Genomic DNA, 20,649 nt, shown 5'->3' on the forward strand with positions numbered 1-20,649 from the left:
ATCCAGTTAAGTTGGATCAGCTTGCTGCTTAACTTCTATTGTTATAGATGATTTTACCTGAACATACTATACCATACGATAGAATGTAGTATGCAAGAATATTGCACTTCTCTTGCTGGATAAACCAGGTAAGTGCTTGTGTTTGATGAAGAAGTTATCTCGACTATAGATAGTTGACTTTGGATTGTAAGAATGGTAAGATAAGCCTGGTAAGTTATGATGTCATCATATAGTTCTGTATGGAGATGAACAGTAAGAAACTAAGAATTTATGATCAAAAGGTTAAAGATCATTATTTTTGATTTTTCATAGCTTAAAGATCTCTGTTCTTGGTAGATAAAGAAAAAAGGATCAAAGGGTGTCTTTAGGTATAAGAGAATATGAGATCAGCTAAAATTAAAATCAAGGTGGAGGGAAAATGAAGTTGGACGAAGAGAGCTGAAGAATGAGTGCAATCTGTTAGTGCAATTGGGAATATGTTTGGTAGAGATGAAATGTTAAAAAAAGAAATCCATGCCTAGCTTGGTAGGAGGACGGAGGGAGTAAAAAGTTGTGGTGGGAGGATGTAAATCCACCTAATTCATGCAAAAAATGAGGGATTGGACTTTGGAAGGTGGAAAATCTTGATGCTTAGCAAAATAATCAAACAACTTCCAAACCCCTTATAAAATATTACTAAATGATAATTCATAACACTACCAGCAGATCCATTAAAAAATACGTTTTTACAACATGAACTCTCCTTTTTTTTTGATATATGATTACATTTTTAGCAGAACAGCTGAAATTGGCCACCAATGAAAGCATTAACGGAAGTAAAAAATTGCAGTAGCTTCCTTTGAACTATCACAAAAACAGTATATATTTCCGAAACTCCATCATTCTTTTTCCTTCATCCGGAAATGAATTTTCCCAAAGCCTATTCTTTTACAAGGGTGATTTGCTATGGTATAGAGACTGAAACTTGAAAGATATCTTCTAATAAGATGGGTAACAAGAAATAATTTTCTCTTTTCCAAGAAACTTCATTAGGGAGGGGGGAGGAAAAAAAAACAAAGAAAAAAAAAGAAAAAAAGAAACAATGAGCCACAACATTATAAATTTCTCTATCTTGCATTAGAATAAGTTGTCTAAAACAAAATTTCAAGGTATTGGTAGTGCATTTTGACGAGAAAGCTGGAACACTTTGTTAATAAAAGTGTCTCGTGGGGGTTTGAATATTAACGTGCTTATTCATTTATAACTTGTAGGCTTGTAGCAAAATCTGAAAGTTCTATGCATGCCTTCTAATCTTTCTATTTAATGTATTTACAAATCTTGCATACTGAAAACTCATCTCTGTCTGATATATTCTAAGCTTGTTGCATGACAAACTTATTGAAGTTATTTTGGGATGACAAGTAAGAAAGTTATTTTGGCATGCAAAATTTACTGAAAACTCATCTCTGTTTGATATATTCAATGAGTCAGCTTGCTGCTTAACTTCTTTGGTTATAGACGATTTTACCTGAACATACCATACTATACCATAGAGTTCAGTACGCAAGAATATTGCACTCCTCTTGCTAAATAAACCAGGTAAGTGCTTATGTTTGATTAAGAAGCTATCTGAACTATAGAGAGTTGACTTTTGATTGTAAGAATGGTAAGATAAACCTGGTAAGTTATGATGCCGTCATATGGCTCTGTATGGAGATGAATGGTAAGAGTTAATTATCAAAGGGTATGTTTGATTTTGTTAAGTCTTAAAGATCCCTGTTCTTGGTAGATAAAGAAAGAGGATCACCGGTTGTTTATTTATGTATAAGAGAATATGAGATCAGGTCAAATTAAAAAAAAGGTGGAGGAAAAATGAAGTTGGATGAAGAGAGTTAACGAATGACTGCCAGTTAGTGGGACACTTGAGGCTTTGTTTGGTAGAGAAGAAATGTTTAGGAATGAAAATTCATGCCTAGCTTGGTTGGAAGGGGGCGGGAAGTAAGAAGTGGGAGTGGGAGGATGGTAAATCCATCCTACTCCATGCAAAACAAGAGGAGTTGGAAGGTGGAAAATCTTGATGCTAAGCAAAATGATCAAACTACTATAAAACCCCTGGTAAAATATTAGTAAATGACAGTTCCATAAACAATATCACTTTCAGACCTTCATATCTCCCATGATTGGTATAATTACATTTTTAGCAAAATGAGTGAAGAGTGGCCACTAAAGAAAGCATTTACAGAAGTCACAAATTGCAGTGGCTTCCTTTTAGCTGTCAGAAAACAGCCAGAGCTTTCTATCTCTAACACCTTCTTCATCTATATTTTTCCTTGATCTGAAGTGAATTACTCCGAGAATATGTTCTTTTATGAGAGTTTGACTAGAGTAATGATGCAGCCGCAACTTGGACACAATGCAGCTTCAGGGAACTGTTGAATGACTTTTCTTTTTCTTTTATTAGGCTTGGTTTGTTATGCTACTGTTTCAAAACGATGTGTGTTTATTTCTTTTGTTTTCTTTTACTGATGTGGCTTGCTGATGTGCTTCTTTTTGTTACACCCTGCGTGGTGAAATGGAATTATCCTAAAAGCTGGTGTAAAACAGCTTGCTCCTTGTATGAAGGCAGAGACCTTTTTTTTTTTTTTTTCAATGACAGATTGAATTTCCTTTTTACATTCGTCTTTGAATGATTATGGAATTGGACCCAGAAGAGTCTGGACAGGTGAAAACATGAGAATTCCTTCTTGGTGATTTCACATTGTGACTTCCTACGTCAAGTTTAGAGACTGAAACTTCAAAATGATCTTCTAATAATTATGATTATCAAGAAAATAGTTAGTTTCCTCTTTTTCCAAGAAACTTTCATTGACGAAAAGTGGATTAGAATAAGTTGTCAAAAAACAAGCTTTTCTGATAGCCAATTTTTCAATGGGAAAACATATATGTATTAAGTACATTAACTTGAGTTGTCCCAACTCCCGACTCCCGTCTCCGACGGGGTTTGAAGATATCTATTGTCCTTGTATATTGATGTGGAACGGAGTGAAAAGATGATTAATTGCTGTGATGAGACGGGAAAAGATAAACATATACAGGAGGAATATGGTTGGCTAGGGAGGTACTAAGGTGTCAGCTGCCCATTGGTTGATTAAGTTTTCTTTTTGGAAGTCAGTATCAGCGGCTCATCAAACTTTCATCCTATATTCCTCGCTAGCTGCCTTCAATCAATCAACAATCAATTCATCAGAGCTTGACTTTGAACACTCCTTTGTTTGTATTTTTATTTGTGTGGACTATTACACCCTTACGATACCAACCTTGTTATCCAGGACCAATGATATTCATAGGTTGGTTGGAGAGACTGGACTCAGAATACACGACCTCCTTTCTGCGAAACCACGTGAGAATTAATCCCTTTAGAATTTTAAGCAGGTAGAAGTTCAATATAATTTATACATTATTATATTGGTAAGAAATGGTAGCTAGATAGATGTATAGATCCTCAAAATGACATCCTTCAATGTGTTTGTGACCACCCTTGTATTAGCCGTTTCCATATTGAGCAGCTACCTTAGTATGACTACCGAAGCCACCCAAAATCCTCTCTACCGTTTCTGCTCAAATACAACCACTTTCAATCCCAACAGCCCCTACAAATCCAATTTGGATGTCGTTTTGTTTAATCTTTCCTGGAACGCCGCCCAAGAAAGCGATTGCATCTACCAAGACGCCGATGCTGGTGGCGTCAACGGCACTAGTAACTATGTCTATGGCAACTATCTCTGCCGTGGCGACGTTAACTCCACCATCTGCCACGGCTGTGTGTTAGCATCAATCGAATTTGCACGCCAGAATTGCTCTGTAGAGAAAGAGATGATCGTATGGTACGATGAATGGATGCTGCGCTATTCCAACCAATCTTTCCGGTCCACCATGTCAGTGTATCCCTATTTTTACATGTGGAATGTGGAGAATGCGACGGAAATGGACAAATTCAAGCAGGAAGTAGAGAAGACAATGAATGAATTTGCAAGTAAGGCTGCAAGGAGTGGTAAGAAGTTCATGGTACATGAAGCCAATATATCAGGATTTGACACCATCTACAGCTTGGTGCAGTGCACGCAGGACTTGTCTAGCGACGATTGTACCAAATGTCTCCAGAATGCGACTTCGAGGTTTCCATCACTTTTAGATGGAAAAAGAGGTGGAAGAGTTTGCCTTCCTAGTTGTAATATTAGGTACGAACTTTATCGTTTTTATGATGTGGATGAACCGCCGCAGATGACACCTCAGCTTGTTTCTCCTCCTCCTCCATCACCTACAGATCCGGTAACGGTGCCTAAAGGTATGCATGCTATTATCAACTTTAAATTCTAAATTTATTAAATAACAATTAATTTTATCAGGTATGCATACTCTGAAGTCTAGATGGATAATATTTCATTTAATTTGCTGATTTCTAGTAATCCACCCCCCCAACTCTATATACTCTGAGAAAAAAAAGAAACAGCTCAAATAATTAAGTAATATCACTAAATTAATGCATAATTAATTAAGGAGTTTTGTATGCAGGAAAAAGCAAAATGTCACCATTAGCTATTGTTGGGATTGTAATAGCTGTAACTACAGTTCTCTGACCCTTCTGGTCACGGTCTGCCGTATGCTTCTTCGTCACAAGACAGCAAGAGAAAATTACCATACTATTCGACGACAAAATGGTAAAGCACCTGTTATTTATATATATTAGCATCTATTCCTATTTAGTTCAGGACATATATAATTATAATAGATAATTATAAAAATAATTTATAATAATTAATTATATTTAAAAATTTTTTTATATAATTTTTATTTATTTATTTATGGAATTTAAGTTAAAATTTAAATATATTTATATTATTTGATTGATATTTAAATGTATTTAAATAATATTTTCATCTATAAAATTTAAATTCAAATTCAAATTTAAATAAATTTTTTGATTCATTGCAAATAATTAATTTGTATATATTAAATACTCATACTGTAATTTATTTATTTATTTATTATTATTCTTTATATAAATATATTTTTACTTTATAAGATAAATTATTTGTGGAATTTAAATTAAAAAATATTTCTCTATTTAATTTTTTCCACTTGTAAAACTCAAATTTAAATTTAGATTCAAATGTGTTTATATAATTTAATTCAAATTCAAATTTAAATATATTTTTTGATTCTTTGCAAATAACTAATTTAATTATGTTAAATCTTTATAATATAATTTAATTATATTTGTTGTTATTGTTATTATTACTATTATAACCTAATTAACAATAATTTGAATTTAAAAAGATGTATATATATATATATATACAGTTTTACTACTATATGTGTCGACTTGTATATTATGATACAGGTTAGTATCAAATTATATATAAATTATAGCATGTTGTATGTATTTTATTTTAATATTACATATAATTTGATTATGATCTATATTTAATGTGCATGGCAATACTCATTATAGTAAAATTTCATATATATAATATTATAGATATATATTTATTATTTGTTTAAAATTTAATTTAAAACAAAAATTAATTTTATATATATTTGGTTATAACTATAAAAGGTAAAAAATTATACATTTTTTTAATCAATTATTTAATTATAATAACAAAAATACATATTTTTGAATACAACTAATAAAGAATTTTTTTTCTTCATATTTTTAAATAACTGCTTTATTTGGTACTGGTTAATATTTTGATAAAATTATAAATAATAGAAAAAAAGATGATTTTTTTTAACAATTCTATTCTAAATAGAATATTTTAAATTATTTATTAATAAAATAAAACATTATTTATGTAATTTTTTAATGACAAAATTATGTATATTTTTATTATTTTCCATATAATGCTTACCCAAATAATTACAAATAATCTAATCATAGTGATTGTTATATAAAATATTATATATGTGTGTGTGTATTTATATTATTGTAATATATAATATCAATCGATTTTCTATATAAAATATCCATAATCAAATATTTATTCTATAATTTTCACAATCAATTTTATCCAAACTAAATAAAATCAGATATATACAATATCAATTGATTTTTTATATGAAATATCTACAATCAAATATTCATTCCATTACTTTCACTATCAATTTTACCAAAACTAAATAAAATCAAATAAATACAAAATTAATCAATTTTTTTTATATAAAATATTCATAATAAAATATTCATTTTATTAATTTCACAGTCAATTTTACCTAATATAAATAAAATCAAATATATACATTTTTGATATGATAAAATCTTTTTATGTTTATTTGACAAATTAATAATAACTAATGATTTTTTTTTTTTTTTCATATTGTTGGAGGAAAACTTAAGTATTCATATGATGACAGGTGTCAGAATTAATATATATATATATATATATATATATATATATATATATATATATATATAGATTGTTATCAATATTAATAAAAAAATATATTTATTTTAAATTTTTTTTAAATAAAAATTGATTTTATATATTTTTGAATACAACCATAAAAAAGTAAAAAATGATTTTATATATTTTTGAATACAACTATAAAAAAGTAAAAAATCTCATACTTTTTCAATAAATTATATAATATTATAATATAATAATAAAAATATATATTAATTGGTAATAAAATATGATCAAATAATTTATTTTGAATATAAATCTTATTTTACTATGTTTACCAATTATTATTCAAGATATTATATTTTTTATGTCCAAATAAAAAAATATCTTTATTAATTTCTAGATAACCATAATTGTATGTATAAAAATATTTAAAAAATGTTTAATTAAAAAAATAATATATATGCAAATATATCTTATAATATATAATATTATAATAACAAAAATATGTATTTTTATTCCTTCGTTTCTAAAAACAAATCTATTATATATAAAAATAAATCTTACTTTTATTATGTTTAACAATTATTGTTTATGATATTATATTTTTCATATCCAAATAAACTTTATTGATTTCTATATAACTATATTTATATATGTAAAAATATTTAAAATATGTTTAATTAAGCAAATAATGCATATAAAAATACATTTTATGTCATAAAAATATATATTTTTATTCCTTCATTCCTAAATACAAATCTATTATATATAGAAATAAAAAAAAAACATATATAATACTATAAAAATATTATAATATTAATATTTATAATAAAAGAATGAGTTTGTAATTTCATGAGTATAATAATATACTATTTTTTATTGTGTTCAATATATGGCTATCAATATTTCTAAAATGTATGCCTTTTTTTTTTTTTGTTTTTTCAAATTTACTTCGAAACAAAAAAAAATAGTTTTATCTATTTCTAGATACAACTGTAAAATGTAAGATTATAAATATAATTAAAATAAAAAATAATTTTGAAAAAAAATTAAAATAATAATATATTATATATAAAAATAAAAAAAATATATAATACTATAAAAATATTATAATGTTATAGTAATAATATTTATAATAAAAGAATGAATTTGCAATTTTATGTGTATGATAATGTACCATTTCGATATTTTTAAAGAGTACTTTTTTTTTTAAAATTTATTTCAAAACAAAAATTAATTTTATCTATTTTTAGGTACAATTATAAAAGATAAGATCATAAATATAAATAAATATGATTAAATTAAAAAGATGATTTTGGAGGGAAATTTGAATGATAATATGTTGACATGTGGTACTCATTATTTTTTTAATATATTATTATATAGATTTTTATCTCTCTCTCTCTCTCTCTCAACCATAATAAGTTAAATAGTTGATGATAAAAAAATATAAATTGTTTTATTTATTTAAAAATATAAATAAAAAATTTAGAAAACATTATGTAAAAAAGAGTTTATAAATTATAGTTGTTATATATTAGAAAAATATGGAGCTAAAAATATGACTATTAAATATATATTAAAATCAATCATTTTTAATTTATATGATAAAAAATTATAACTATTAGTAAAATAATAATAATTGTTCTGGCATTTGCCCCTTTTAGTGAAATAATAATAATAATAATAATTTATATATTTGAAAAAATAATAAAGAATTAAAAGAACAAAAGAATAAAAATAAAAGAATCTTTTTTATACACATTTTTTATTATGTCATAATTCATAAAAAGAAAAAAAATGTAGTTGAAATATTTTTTTTTAAAAAAAATATTTTTTCTTTTGTAAGTTCGAAATGACAATGAAAATGAGATTAGTTCCACACACCCCCGGCCTCCACCCCCCCCGCCGCTCCGGGCAAAAAAAAAAAAAAAAAAAAAACACACACACATACAGATATATATATATATATATATATATATACATATAACCACACACACACACAGACACACAGAGATATACATATATATATAATATATAATATATATATATATATATATATATTAATCATGATTCTTTTTAGTGGCTTTGAAATTTTGGTTCTACAGTAAAGAAATGTTATAGTTGGATTGGCTTGTTCTAAAAATAAGACAATAAATTAAAAGCACATTTTAGAGATCAACTACTAAATATATTCATGGGCCTGCTTCTCTATTAAACTTAGTTTTCACTCTTTAATTGTAGCATAGTAGTGTCTTATATACCAAAATAATAAAATAATAATAATAATAATAATAAATTAGTTGTGTCTTTCATGTAAAACTAATTAGTTATTATTTAATTGAAAATGTGAAAGTGAAATTTCAACCATAGAGTCTCTGCAATTTGACTTGGAAACTATAGAAACAGCCACAAGCAGGTTTTCTGAAGACAATAAGCTTGGTGAAGGCGGATTTGGTGAAGTCTTCGAGGTATGTATATGCATATGCATGTCTAGATTTTTCCATTCCTTTTTGTTATTAAAAAAATGAAAAAAAAAATGTCATGCATAATATATAAATGCAATATCGTCATGCATAATATAAATGCAATATCGGAAATATTCAGTAAGTAATATTGCATAGCTTGGAAAATTCTCAGGGAACACTTCCTAATAGACAAGAAATAGCCGTAAAAAGACTATCAAAAAGTTCCAGTCAAGGTGCTGAAGAATTTAAAAATGAAGTTGTACTGGTAGCCAAGCTTCAGCATAGAAACCTGGTTAGGCTTTTGGGATTCTGCTTGGATGGAGGAGAAAAAATGCTTGTTTATGAATTTGTACCAAACAAAAGCCTTGATTATTTTTTGTTTGGTATGTCCTATATTCTTTTCTTTCAAGTTATTCTTCAATCAGTATGTCCTTTAACATATATATTCATGTCCCCGAAAAAGAAAAAAAAAAAAAATAGAAATTAACCAGCATATACCTGTTCTATAGTTTTGTTCACAGGGATGTCTTAACGTCCTAAGAATTCTTTCTTAAGTATTGAATCATATATACTGAACATACAGATCCTGCAAAGCAAGGAGAGTTAGATTGGTCAAAACGTCACAATATAATAGGAGGAATTGCTCGAGGAATTTTGTATCTTCATGAGGATTCTCGTCTTAGAGTTATACATCGTGATTTGAAAGCAAGCAACATCTTGTTAGATGTAGATATGAATCCAAAAATTTCAGACTTTGGCATGGCCAGGATGTTTGGCATCGATCAAACTGAAGGAAACACCAAAAGAATTGTTGGAACTTAGTGAGTGCTCTTTTAATCTCAAACTTTTTGTTATGGATAATCTCAAGTAATAAGCGGAAGTGACGATTTTGAGTAATCAAATTTGGACAGGCATTTTATACATGTTCAAGGGATGCATATATGTATTAAATATAATAAAGTAGAGGTTTTTCACATCAACAATAGTACTCGTAGTGACAACTTTGAGTAGGATAATATGCATAAAATCTTTAATCACTGATTGACACATATACAATATGATTATTTCAATTCTTATTTTATTTATATTTTTTGGACAATTTTTTTTTTTTTTTAAATTTTCTAAAAAAGTGGTTACATGGCTCCGGAATATGCTATGGAGGGATTATATTCCATCAAGTCTGATGTCTTCAGTTTCGGTGTATTGTTGCTTGAGATTCTAAGTGGGAGAAAGAACTCTGGTTTTCATCTCACCAAATTTGCTCCTAGCTTGCTTGCATATGTAAGGTTTATATATACAATTAAGCAGCTTAAATTTTTCTAAATTTAATTAATTTATACATATTATATACATAATATACATTATGCAGGCATGGAATTTGTGGAATGAAGGGAAAAGGTTGGAGTTAATGGATCCGTTGCTAAAAGATTCGTGTGCAGCAAATGAATTTATGAGATACGTTCATATTGGGTTGCTATGTGTTCAAGAAGATGCATATAACAGGCCAACCATGTCATCTGTTGTTCATATGTTGAAAAGTGAAACTATTAGCCTTTCTCAACCGGAACGACCTGCTTTCTCTGTTGGAAGAATTACTCAACGTCATGAATTCGAACCAGCTCCTGATCGCAGTTTGTCTGATAATGGTTTGTCAATTTCTACTTTTTTGCCTCGGTGATCAGGGAAGATATATCTATGCCTAAAAGGTTTCAAATATGGATAGGTAGATATATTTATATGGATAGGTAGATATATTTCTCATCTCCATGGACAAACACTAGAATTTGTCTCATATTTTCTTGTAATTTTCCATGCAAAATGCATTTTTAAATGCATAGGAATAATGCGATACTGAAGAGAATATAGAAAAGCAAGAAATTGTAGAGCAAAATAAAGAGTTTCAAGGACCCAGTCTCCTAATATATGCTAACAAATAGTCCATGAAATTTCAGAACATTCACCTTTGGGGCCAAAGTCGAAAAGCACATTTTCACAACTTAACAACAAAAGGCTAACTAGATTAATGATCATCATATGGTAATATTTTTTAAAATATATATTAGTTTTGCCACAATTTCAGGCCGGACTCCGGGTTGGTTGAGGGAACTGCAGAAAATATTACGTGGAAATTGAACAGCATATCATTATATGATGATCATTTTGAAGGCTTGGTTGGAATCTACAAACGCGATGAACAAACTAAATCCTCACTATGTATTGGCACTCCGGAGTGTTCGCATAGTTGGCCTTTTAGGCATGGTTGGTGTAGGAAAGGCAACAATTGCTGGGGTTCTGCTTGAGTTGCTGTCTTCTCAATTTGAGAGCTCTAACTTTCTCAAAGATGTTAGAGAAAAATTAGCGAGAGGCTAACTAGATTATTGGCATAAGGAACTTCTTTCTGCATTATTAGAGGACTAGAATCTTAATATAAGCAATTCACGCGTAGAATCAACTCTTCTTGGAAGAAGGCTCCGGTATGGATAAAATAAAACAATTTAATAGTTAATTTAGTCAAAGTGTGTTAGAGTTTGTGACCCGAATTCTTGTTGACCCGACCCGAAAAGCTCGCGGTGCGACCCATTTGGTAAAACTAAATTTTGAAGAAAAATTTGGGGCTCTGTGGTGGAAGCGGAGGTCTCGGGCCGATAGGCCCGAGACCGTTCAATTTTAGGGTTTCTTATGTACTATATATTTTTGGTTTTCGGCTGAAATTAGGGTTAAGAAGGTATCGCGCAGTCAGGCTCACCTTTTGTACCAATCTTTCGATATTGGATTTGCTTCTCCCTGCCCGTGGTTTTTCCCGTCAAGGGTTTCCACGTTAATTGTGTGTTTGTTCTTCGCTTTCTTTGTTTCCATTGCTATTTGTTTTTCTCCCAATTCCGTTACAAGTGGTATCAGAGCCGCGTCGATCTATTTGGGAATTTTTTTTCTTTTTTGATCATGGCAACAAAGTTCGACATTGAGAAATTTGAGCGCAACATGAGTTTCTCCATGTGGCAAGTCAAGATGAAGGCGATTTTAACACAGAACGGTTTACACAAGGCGTTGGTTGGCAAGGAGCAGATGCCGTCTTCGTGGGATGCCGAAAAGAAAGCCGAGGTTGATGAGCGTGCCCTATCCACCATTCAGCTATGCTTGTCCAATGAAGTTTTGAGAGAGGTCCTTGATCAGAAGACAACAAAGGACTTATGGGACAAGTTGGAATCTTTGTACATCACAAAGAATCTCACAACGAAACTGATTGCGAAGCACCGTCTATACACCCTTTCTATGGTTGAAGGTACATCTATTAAAACACACATAGATGACTTTTCTACTATTTTGTTGGATCTGGCGAACATGGACATTAAATATGATGATGAAGATCAGGCCCTAATGCTACTGCGTTCCTTACCTCCATCGTATAAAAATTTTAGGGAGACTTTGATTTACAGTAATAAAACCCTAAAATTGGAGGACGTGAAAGCTTCTTTATATTCTAAGGAGTTGTTTGATAAGGAGTTGACCAGCAGTTCGGATAACAATAATTTTGGGAGTTCCGAAGGAGAGGGTTTGATTGTTAGAGGTAGAACATCATCTAGAGATCAAAATAACAATGGTGGTAGTCGACCAAGATCGAAGTCAAGGTTCAGAAACCTTATTTGTCACTACTGTAAGAAAAAGGGGCACATCAAAACTGAATGTCGTAAGCTTCAGAATAAAAATAATGAAAAGAGTAAGGAACATGCCGAAGCCAGTGTCGCACATGAGGAAATTGAAGATGGAGATGTTTATTCAGTGACTGAGGATAGTTCGGGCAAGCAGGGATGGATTTTGGATTCAGCCTGTTCGTTTCACATCTGTCTCCATAGGGATTGGTTCTCTTCTTATGTTCCGGTGGATAAAGGTGTTGTGCTGATGCATGATGGAATTATCAGAACACTATCTGAGGTACGTCACGTTCCAGATATGTCTAAAAATTTAATTTCTTTATCTGCTTTGGACAAGTCTGGTTGTTCTTTTGCTGGTGGTGGTGGAGTTTTGAGGGTTCTGAAGGGTGCTTTGGTGGTGATGAAAGCTAGCCTGGTTGGTACATTATACAGGCTACAGGGTTCTGTGGTAATGGGGTCGGCTGCTGTTTCAGTATCCATGTCAGATTCGGATGTTACTCGTTTGTGGCATATGAGATTGGGCCATATGAGTGAGAAAGGTTTGGCGATGTTGAGCAAACAGAGTTTGCTTGGTGATCGGAGTATCTCGAAGTTGGAGTTTTGTGAACATTGTGTGTTTGGGAAGCAGAAGAGAGTTAGCTTCAGTACTGGAATTCACAAAACCAAAGGTACTCTAGACTACATTCATTCAGATCTTTGGGGACCTGCACGTACTGCTTCTAAGGGTGGTGGCAGATATATGTTGACCTTCATTGATGATTTCTCCAGGAAGGTCTGGGTATATTTCTTGAAGCACAAGAATGACGTATTTGCTATCTTCAAGCAATGGAAAGCTTTGGTAGAGAAGCAGACGGAAAGAAGGGTGAAGTGCCTTCGTACAGATAATGGATTGGAGTTCTGTGATGGTGTTTTCAATGAGTTTTGTAGAAACGAAGGGATTGTTAGACATCTCACAGTTAGAGGAACTCCGCGGCAAAATGGTGTGGCTGAGCGGATGAACAGAACTCTTATGGAGAAAGTGCGATGCATGTTGTCGAATTCTGGGTTAGCACAGGAATTTTGGGCAGAAGCAGCTGCTACAGCTTGCTACTTGGTGAATCGTTCTCCATCGGCAGCAATCGATTGCAAGACTCCTGAAGAGGTATGGTCTGGAAAACCTGCTAATTATTTAGATTTGAAGGTGTTTGGATGCCCTGCCTATGTTCATGTTAATGATGGTAAGCTTGAGCCTAGATCGAAGAAGGGCATATTTCTTGGTTACCCGCAGGGTGTAAAAGGATACAGAGTTTGGCTTCCTGATCCAAAGTCATCTAAGGTTGTGATTAGCAGGGATGTTGTGTTTGATGAGATGGCAATGCTGCATCCGAAAAAGGAGCTCGTTGTTTCAGACAGTATGCCAAAGCAGGTGGAGTTTAGGGTGGAGGAAGTAAGTACTTCACAGAATGGTTCAGTTTCAGGCCCATTTGAGACACCCACTCATGTGGACGAAGAGAGAATTGAGGAGGTGCAGGAGCATTCGATTGCCAAGGATAGACCTCGCAGGGAGATCAAGAAGCCCTCTAGTTTAGCAGACTATGTCACTTTTGCTTGTGTTGCAGCATAAGAGATCGAGAGTCCCAGTGATCCTTGCAACTATTATGAAGCCATCTCATGTGAGGATTCTGCAAAGTGGTTAATTGCTATGCAGGAAGAGGTGGAGTCGCTTCATAAGAACCACACTTGGGAGTTAGCATTACCTCCAGAGGGTAAGAAGATTGTGGGATGCAAGTGGGTCTACAAAAAGAAAGAAGGCATTCCTGGTGTTGAAGATGCGAGGTACAAAGCACATTTAGTAGCGAAGGGGTATTCACAGGTACAGGGAGTTGATTTTAATGATATATTTTCCCCTGTCGTTAAACATACTTCTATTCTTGCTTTGTTAGCGCTAGTTGCTATGCATGATTTAGAGTTGGAGCAACTAGATGTGAAGACCGCTTTCTTGCATGGTGAGCTTGAGGAGACAATTTATATGCAGCAACCCGAAGGTTTCGAGGTTGAAGGAAAAGAGGATCATGTGTGTTTGTTGAAAAGGTCCTTGTATGGTTTGAAGCAATCCCCTCGTCAGTGGTACAAGCGGTTTGATGGGTTTATGTTTAGCCATGGCTATTCTAGAAGCCAATATGATAGCTGTGTGTATTTTAGGAAGTTGGAAGATGGCTCATTTATCTATTTGTTGCTTTATGTTGATGATATGCTGATAGTGGCCAAGAAGAAATCCGATATCAACAGATTGAAAGCAGAATTGAGTGGTGAATTTGAGATGAAAGATTTGGGAGCGGCAAAAAAGATTCTTGGTATGGAGATTGAGAGAGATAGATCTGCAGGTAAACTTTTCTTGACTCAAAGATCTTTTGTTGAGAAAGTTCTGGAGCGTTTTGGAATGAAGAACGCTAAACCTGTAAGTACTCCATTAGCTACTCATTTTAGATTGTCTGCTGATATGTCACCACAGTCGGATAGAGATATTGAGTATATGTCACATTTTCCTTATTCTAGTGCTGTTGGTAGTTTGATGTATGCTATGGTGTGTACCCGTCCTGACATTGCACATGTTGTTAGTGTTGTGAGCCGGTATATGGCTAATCCTGGCAAACAACACTGGCAAGCTGTCAAGTGGATTCTAAGGTACCTGAGAGGCACTACTAACACTTGTTTAGAATTTGGTGGAAGTAAGGAGGGTGTACGTGGATATGTTGATGCAGATTTTGCTGGGGACCTTGATAGAAGGAGGTCCATTACTGGTTATGTATTTACTCTTGGAGATACTTCTATCAGTTGGAAGTCTGTTTTGCAAGCAACAGTTGCACTATCAACTACAGAAGCTGAATATATGGCTATAGCTGAAGCGGTGAAAGAAGCTATTTGGTTAAGGGCGTTGATAGGTGAGTTGAGCTCTGAGCAGGAGAGTACGGTCATCAATTGTGATAGTCAGAGTGCTATCTATCTCACTAAGGATCAGATGTTTCACGAGAGGACAAAACATATAGATGTTCGGTATCATTTTGTACGTGATGTTATTGCTCGTGGAGATATTGTTGTCAGCAAGGTGAGTACTCATGATAATCTTGCTGACATGATGACCAAGGCACTTCCAGTAGCCAAGTTTGAGCATTGCTTGGACTTGGTTGGTGTTTGTTGTTGAGCTTTGCCTTTAGGGGTTTTTTGTGGAAGAGGATGGCAACTTTTATCGAAGATTGGAGTTTTGTATGTTTTTCATTCCTTACATGGAATTCGTGTCAAGGTGGAGATTGTTAGAGTTTGTGACCCGAATTCTTGTTGACCCGACCCGAAAAGCTCGCGGTGCGACCCATTTGGTAAAACTAAATTTTGAAGAAAAATTTGGGGCTCTGTGGTGGAAGCGGAGGTCTCGGGCCGATAGGCCCGAGACCGTTCAATTTTAGGGTTTCTTATGTACTATATATTTTTGGTTTTCGGCTGAAATTAGGGTTAAGAAGGTATCGCGCAGTCAGGCTCACCTTTTGTACCAATCTTTCGATATTGGATTTGCTTCTCCCTGCCCGTGGTTTTTCCCGTCAAGGGTTTCCACGTTAATTGTGTGTTTGTTCTTCGCTTTCTTTGTTTCCATTGCTATTTGTTTTTCTCCCAATTCCGTAACAAAGTGCATGATCTATTTGGCCCTGTAAGCCGAATCATTGTAACAACTAGAGATGTTATGTAATGTTGGTTTTTGGGAGAGTAAAACACAGAAAAAAATGGTGGAAAACCAAAGGAAAGACAGCTTTGGATACTTTCATCACAGCAAAAAATTTATATCAACACTCTTTGCAACAGCAATACACTTAATTCCACCTAATTCTGTAGTAACCTTACAGCCACATGCTAAGCCACATCATGGGTACCTAATGCCTCAGATTTTTAACAAAACACATGGTTACAAATCAGCAGCATAGTCCCATAAACTAACATCAAACAAACCAAAAAGAACATAAGAATCAAACTAAATGACAGCAGCAAAAGTGTCATTAGCGCTCATATACAGAGGGTGGAAGAACTCGACAGTGATGAAGCTCTTCAACTCTTTCATTTGAATGCTTTTAGTACATGCTCTCCTACTACAGATCACACTCATAGGTGTCACAAAAGGTGGTAGATTATGCTAAGGCATTCCATTAGCTCTTGAAGTCATGCGTTCTTCCTTCATGGAAAGAGGGAAGAAGAATGGGAAAGTGCCTTAAGTAAATTGAACGTGTCTCGCAACAGAGATGTTAATGATATTTTTCACAACAAGTTGTGATATACTAGAGGACAAAGAGAAACATTTATTGATGAAGATCAAAATATATATCCCCTCCCAAGTATTCTTTTGGATGAAGGCCAAGTATTCTTTATTTCTTCTCTATTGATGAAGATCAAAATACATATGATATATAGCCTAAGCTATTCTTGACGTTTCTCTTTGTTACAGAATCTTGGCAATTTAAGAAACATTGAACTTAGCTACTCTGTGCATCCGACTCAAATCCCAAATCTTTCTCTGACTTCAAATTTGGAGAGCATAAACCTTGAGAGACTTGAAAGTTTGCTTGAACTTCCTTCAAATTTTCAATACCTTAGCAAGGTTGCATATCCGACTGTATGATAATGCTCAAATCTTGAAATCCTTTCGGACATACCACAAAATACAGAGTACTGAGATATAGGTGGGACTGCAGTTGAAAAAAATGCCTCCATCATTTTCATGTCTCTACAAACTTTGTCATTTGGATCTAGACAAAGTTGTAGGCTTTGAGAATTTTCCAGGAAGCACTTTTAAGCCCAACTGCTAAGAATACTTAGACTTGAGCAGGATATATATCAGAACTTTGTCCTCATCAATTATGCATTTGACCACCCTCATTCAGTTGGATCTTGTAGGTTGTATAAGTTATATGTCAATTCCAGCTAGTTATATATAACTAATGTCTAGTATATAACATTTCTTTATTTGCAAGTATGCTGGTGAAGTTATAGACAGATTTAAGCTGATGCAAAATAGGGTGGAAACTGAGAATGATGAATATGTGTTTTTGATACCTCCCATGTTAGTGATTCATTCAAGTGGAATTACAAACCTGCTTTACTGGGGGAGGAGAGTTCTAATGATGCAAATGAGGATTACATAATTCCATCTCGCCTAGTTATTAGCTCCAAGAATGTTGGAAATGTAGCTAGATTTATAAAACATAGTTGCTCACAAAATATTTTCTGGCAGCCTATTCTACACGAGCACAACAACCAGTCCTTTATCCATATTGCCTTTTTCGCATTCAGGCACGTCCCTCCTATGACAGAGTGTCCTATTATTATGGTGTTTGCAATCCATTCCATTGGAATAGCGGGGTCATTTGAGCTAATCCTTCTGGCACTTGTACAATCAAATGAGCATGTTGCAATTGAACAGGATCATGACTTAACATGCTTTTGCATTTAAGAACTTGTAGCAAATTAAATATGAAAGTTTTATGTATGTATCTTTCTATTTAATGTATTTGCATATCCTTGTACTAAAAACTCATCTCTGTTTAATATATTCTAAGCTTATTGCATACCAAAGTTATGAGAATTATTTTAGAATGATAGGTAAGAAAATTTTGGAGTATCAAAGCCATAGTCAGCTTGCTGCTTAAATTCTTTGGCCATAGTCAGCTTTCTGCTTAAATTCTTTGGTTATGAACATTTACCTGAACATACTACACTGTACCGGAGAATTTAGTAAGCAAGAGTATTGCGCTTTTCTTGATGGATAAACCAGGTAAGTGCTTAAGTTTGATGAAGAAGTTATCTGAACTGTAGATAGTGGACTTTCGATTATAAGAATGGTTAATTAAACATGGTAACTTATGATGCCATTGTATCATTCTGTTTGTAGATGAATGGTAAGAATTGATGATCGGTTAAAGATCATTATGTTCGGTTTTGTTTAGGCTTAACTGTCAGGACCCGTCCAGAATTCCTTACCCGGAACCCTAGACAAGCCCTGATCCCAGGGAAACCCTACCGAACCCTCCAACGGAAAATCCGGCAGAGCCTCCCCTAAGGGATTTACTTACCACAAATTACCTGCACTGAAAACAAACTTCAAAAATATCCCCTTATTCCTCCCACAAACTACAAACTGGTTCCACAAATTGCAGCACTTCAAAAATAAAATAACAGCAGCAACCCAGTGCATAAAGAACAACCACACGTCCAATACAGTATACAGAGCATTATACAACAAATGTGGAATCTATAAAATGACGGATAAGAATGTAATACAAGATAGAGAGGAAAAAGGGAAGGAAAACTTCTTGAACCTTCGGCAACGAACTGAGACGTCGGGCTCGCCCCGGACAATCAACGTCTCCAATCTGGACCTAGGGGAACGGAATTTAAGAGTGTGAGATGCTAATCATCTCAGTGAGTGACCCTAACTACTATACACCTTTAATATTAATAATATAAAAATAAAGAAATTTAATAAATCAATACCGAACAATTAATAAATAAATAAATAAATATTTGAAGTAATAATTTCTCTCAAAACCCTCACTATTCACTCTGTTTGAAATGTTCCCCTTTTAAAACATTTTCACAAAACCCTTGTACGTACTTCCCAAAAACCAAGGAACCAAACAAATTAATAAACAACAAATAAACAAATAAATACATAAATACCCCAAATATAAATAACTGCAATAATTTATAATAAATAATTTTTTGAACACCTTTGGGGTTTTAAACTTTAATTGCAATTTACACCGACAATTACACCTGACGCACCACACCATATACCGGTGATGCCCTCCGATACCCAGCGTCCCGAGCACCGACTGGCGGGAGGTTAAAGAGAGAAACCTGCAGTGGTCACTTCGGCGTCCCGACAGTACCAACTGCTAAAAACCATCACCCGGCCAAGGAGGGGGGCGGCTGTGCGCAACAATAACCTTGCCTGCCCACGGTCCAATGGCAACTCACGGGTGAAGTAATAACCGTGCGCTAAACCAGATAATAACCGCGCACTACCACGTGTCCATACACCATACACCAGAACACCAATACTGTATGAGTGCGTCTAAAAATTAACATAAACAACCAACCGTACCGTTTTTCCAAAAACCACCGTGGGAAGTATACCAAATTTTCACAAACACCATCCCACATATTTTTATTTAGTAACCCGGTACGAAACATTGATAACCAACAAACCACAATTTTCTCGAAATACGAAATGCAACCATAAAAATACCACGGGCATATTTTATAAAATATAACCAAATATTTTCGTAAAATATTTAACCTAATTATGCCCGAGAAATCACATTTGAAACCACGTAAAATTAATACCGAAACATACCTTGCTCATGCATAACAAATAATTTAAATTAAACCGCATTAAAATCATAATTAAACCACACCACATGAGCATAATTAAATACTAAATTAAATACCAATTAAATTTAATTAATTGCCCAAAATAATTTTTGAAGGTGTGTCACTCACCTGGAGCACGCAATTAACCCATGATCCACCACGGGATCAATTCTACGACTCACCGGTGCTCCTAGAACAAAATTCACAGACAGTCAAATAAAATAATATTTTATTCGGGTAAATAATACCGGTACCCGGGGGCTTAAACGCAAACGTTAACCAAAATAGTCGAATGATATACCGAATCGAAGCTTGTGAGACGAGGATCACCAATCCGGTCTCCGTCGACCCCAATTCCACCGGAGGTGGCCGGAATTTGGCCGGAAAGGTTCGGCCGGTTTTCAATCCCTCATATCTCACAAACCGCTTCGAATTTTTGAGATTGGAGGCCATTTTTGGATTCAGAGGACCCAAAATAGGGGGATAGGAGGCTCAATTGGGAGTGGGCTGGCCGGAAAACACAAGAAAAGAGGAGAGAGAAACTTGGCCGGCCGGCGGCTTCTCCGGCCCGATCGGCGCGCGTCCGGCGGTGGCTGGCCGTGAAACTTGGCGGCCAAGCTCGCGAGGTGGCGGGCTTCCTTGGTGGCTGGCGCGTGAGGGCTATGGGTGGCCGGAATTTGAAACACAGGAGAGAGAGGGACGGTCGGGAGAGAAGAAAGAAAAGCTGCGTGTGTGTGTGTATTTCGGGGAAGA

At 33.8% G+C, this 20,649-nt stretch overlaps 2 protein-coding genes across 6 annotated transcripts in view; one reads left to right on the forward strand and one right to left on the reverse strand.

Annotated features, from left to right (window-relative positions):
• Nucleotides 1–20,649, reverse strand: part of LOC107412845 (transcription factor MYB33) — a 216,149-nt gene that overhangs the window by 62,077 nt on the left and 133,423 nt on the right. The gene's annotated exons all lie outside the window — the stretch shown is intronic.
• On the forward strand, nt 38–10,808 carry LOC107412842 (cysteine-rich receptor-like protein kinase 10). Its single transcript, XM_060819546.1, has 6 exons — nt 38–4,324; nt 8,733–8,857; nt 9,027–9,237; nt 9,438–9,675; nt 9,985–10,135; nt 10,224–10,808. Exons 1-6 carry the CDS (start codon nt 3,487–3,489, stop codon nt 10,530–10,532), a joined length of 1,872 nt encoding a protein of 623 aa, XP_060675529.1. The 5' UTR covers nt 38–3,486; the 3' UTR covers nt 10,533–10,808.

The sequence above is a fragment of the Ziziphus jujuba genome, chromosome 8, assembly GCF_031755915.1.
Source record: "Ziziphus jujuba cultivar Dongzao chromosome 8, ASM3175591v1".
Taxonomy (NCBI): Eukaryota; Viridiplantae; Streptophyta; class Magnoliopsida; order Rosales; family Rhamnaceae; genus Ziziphus; species Ziziphus jujuba.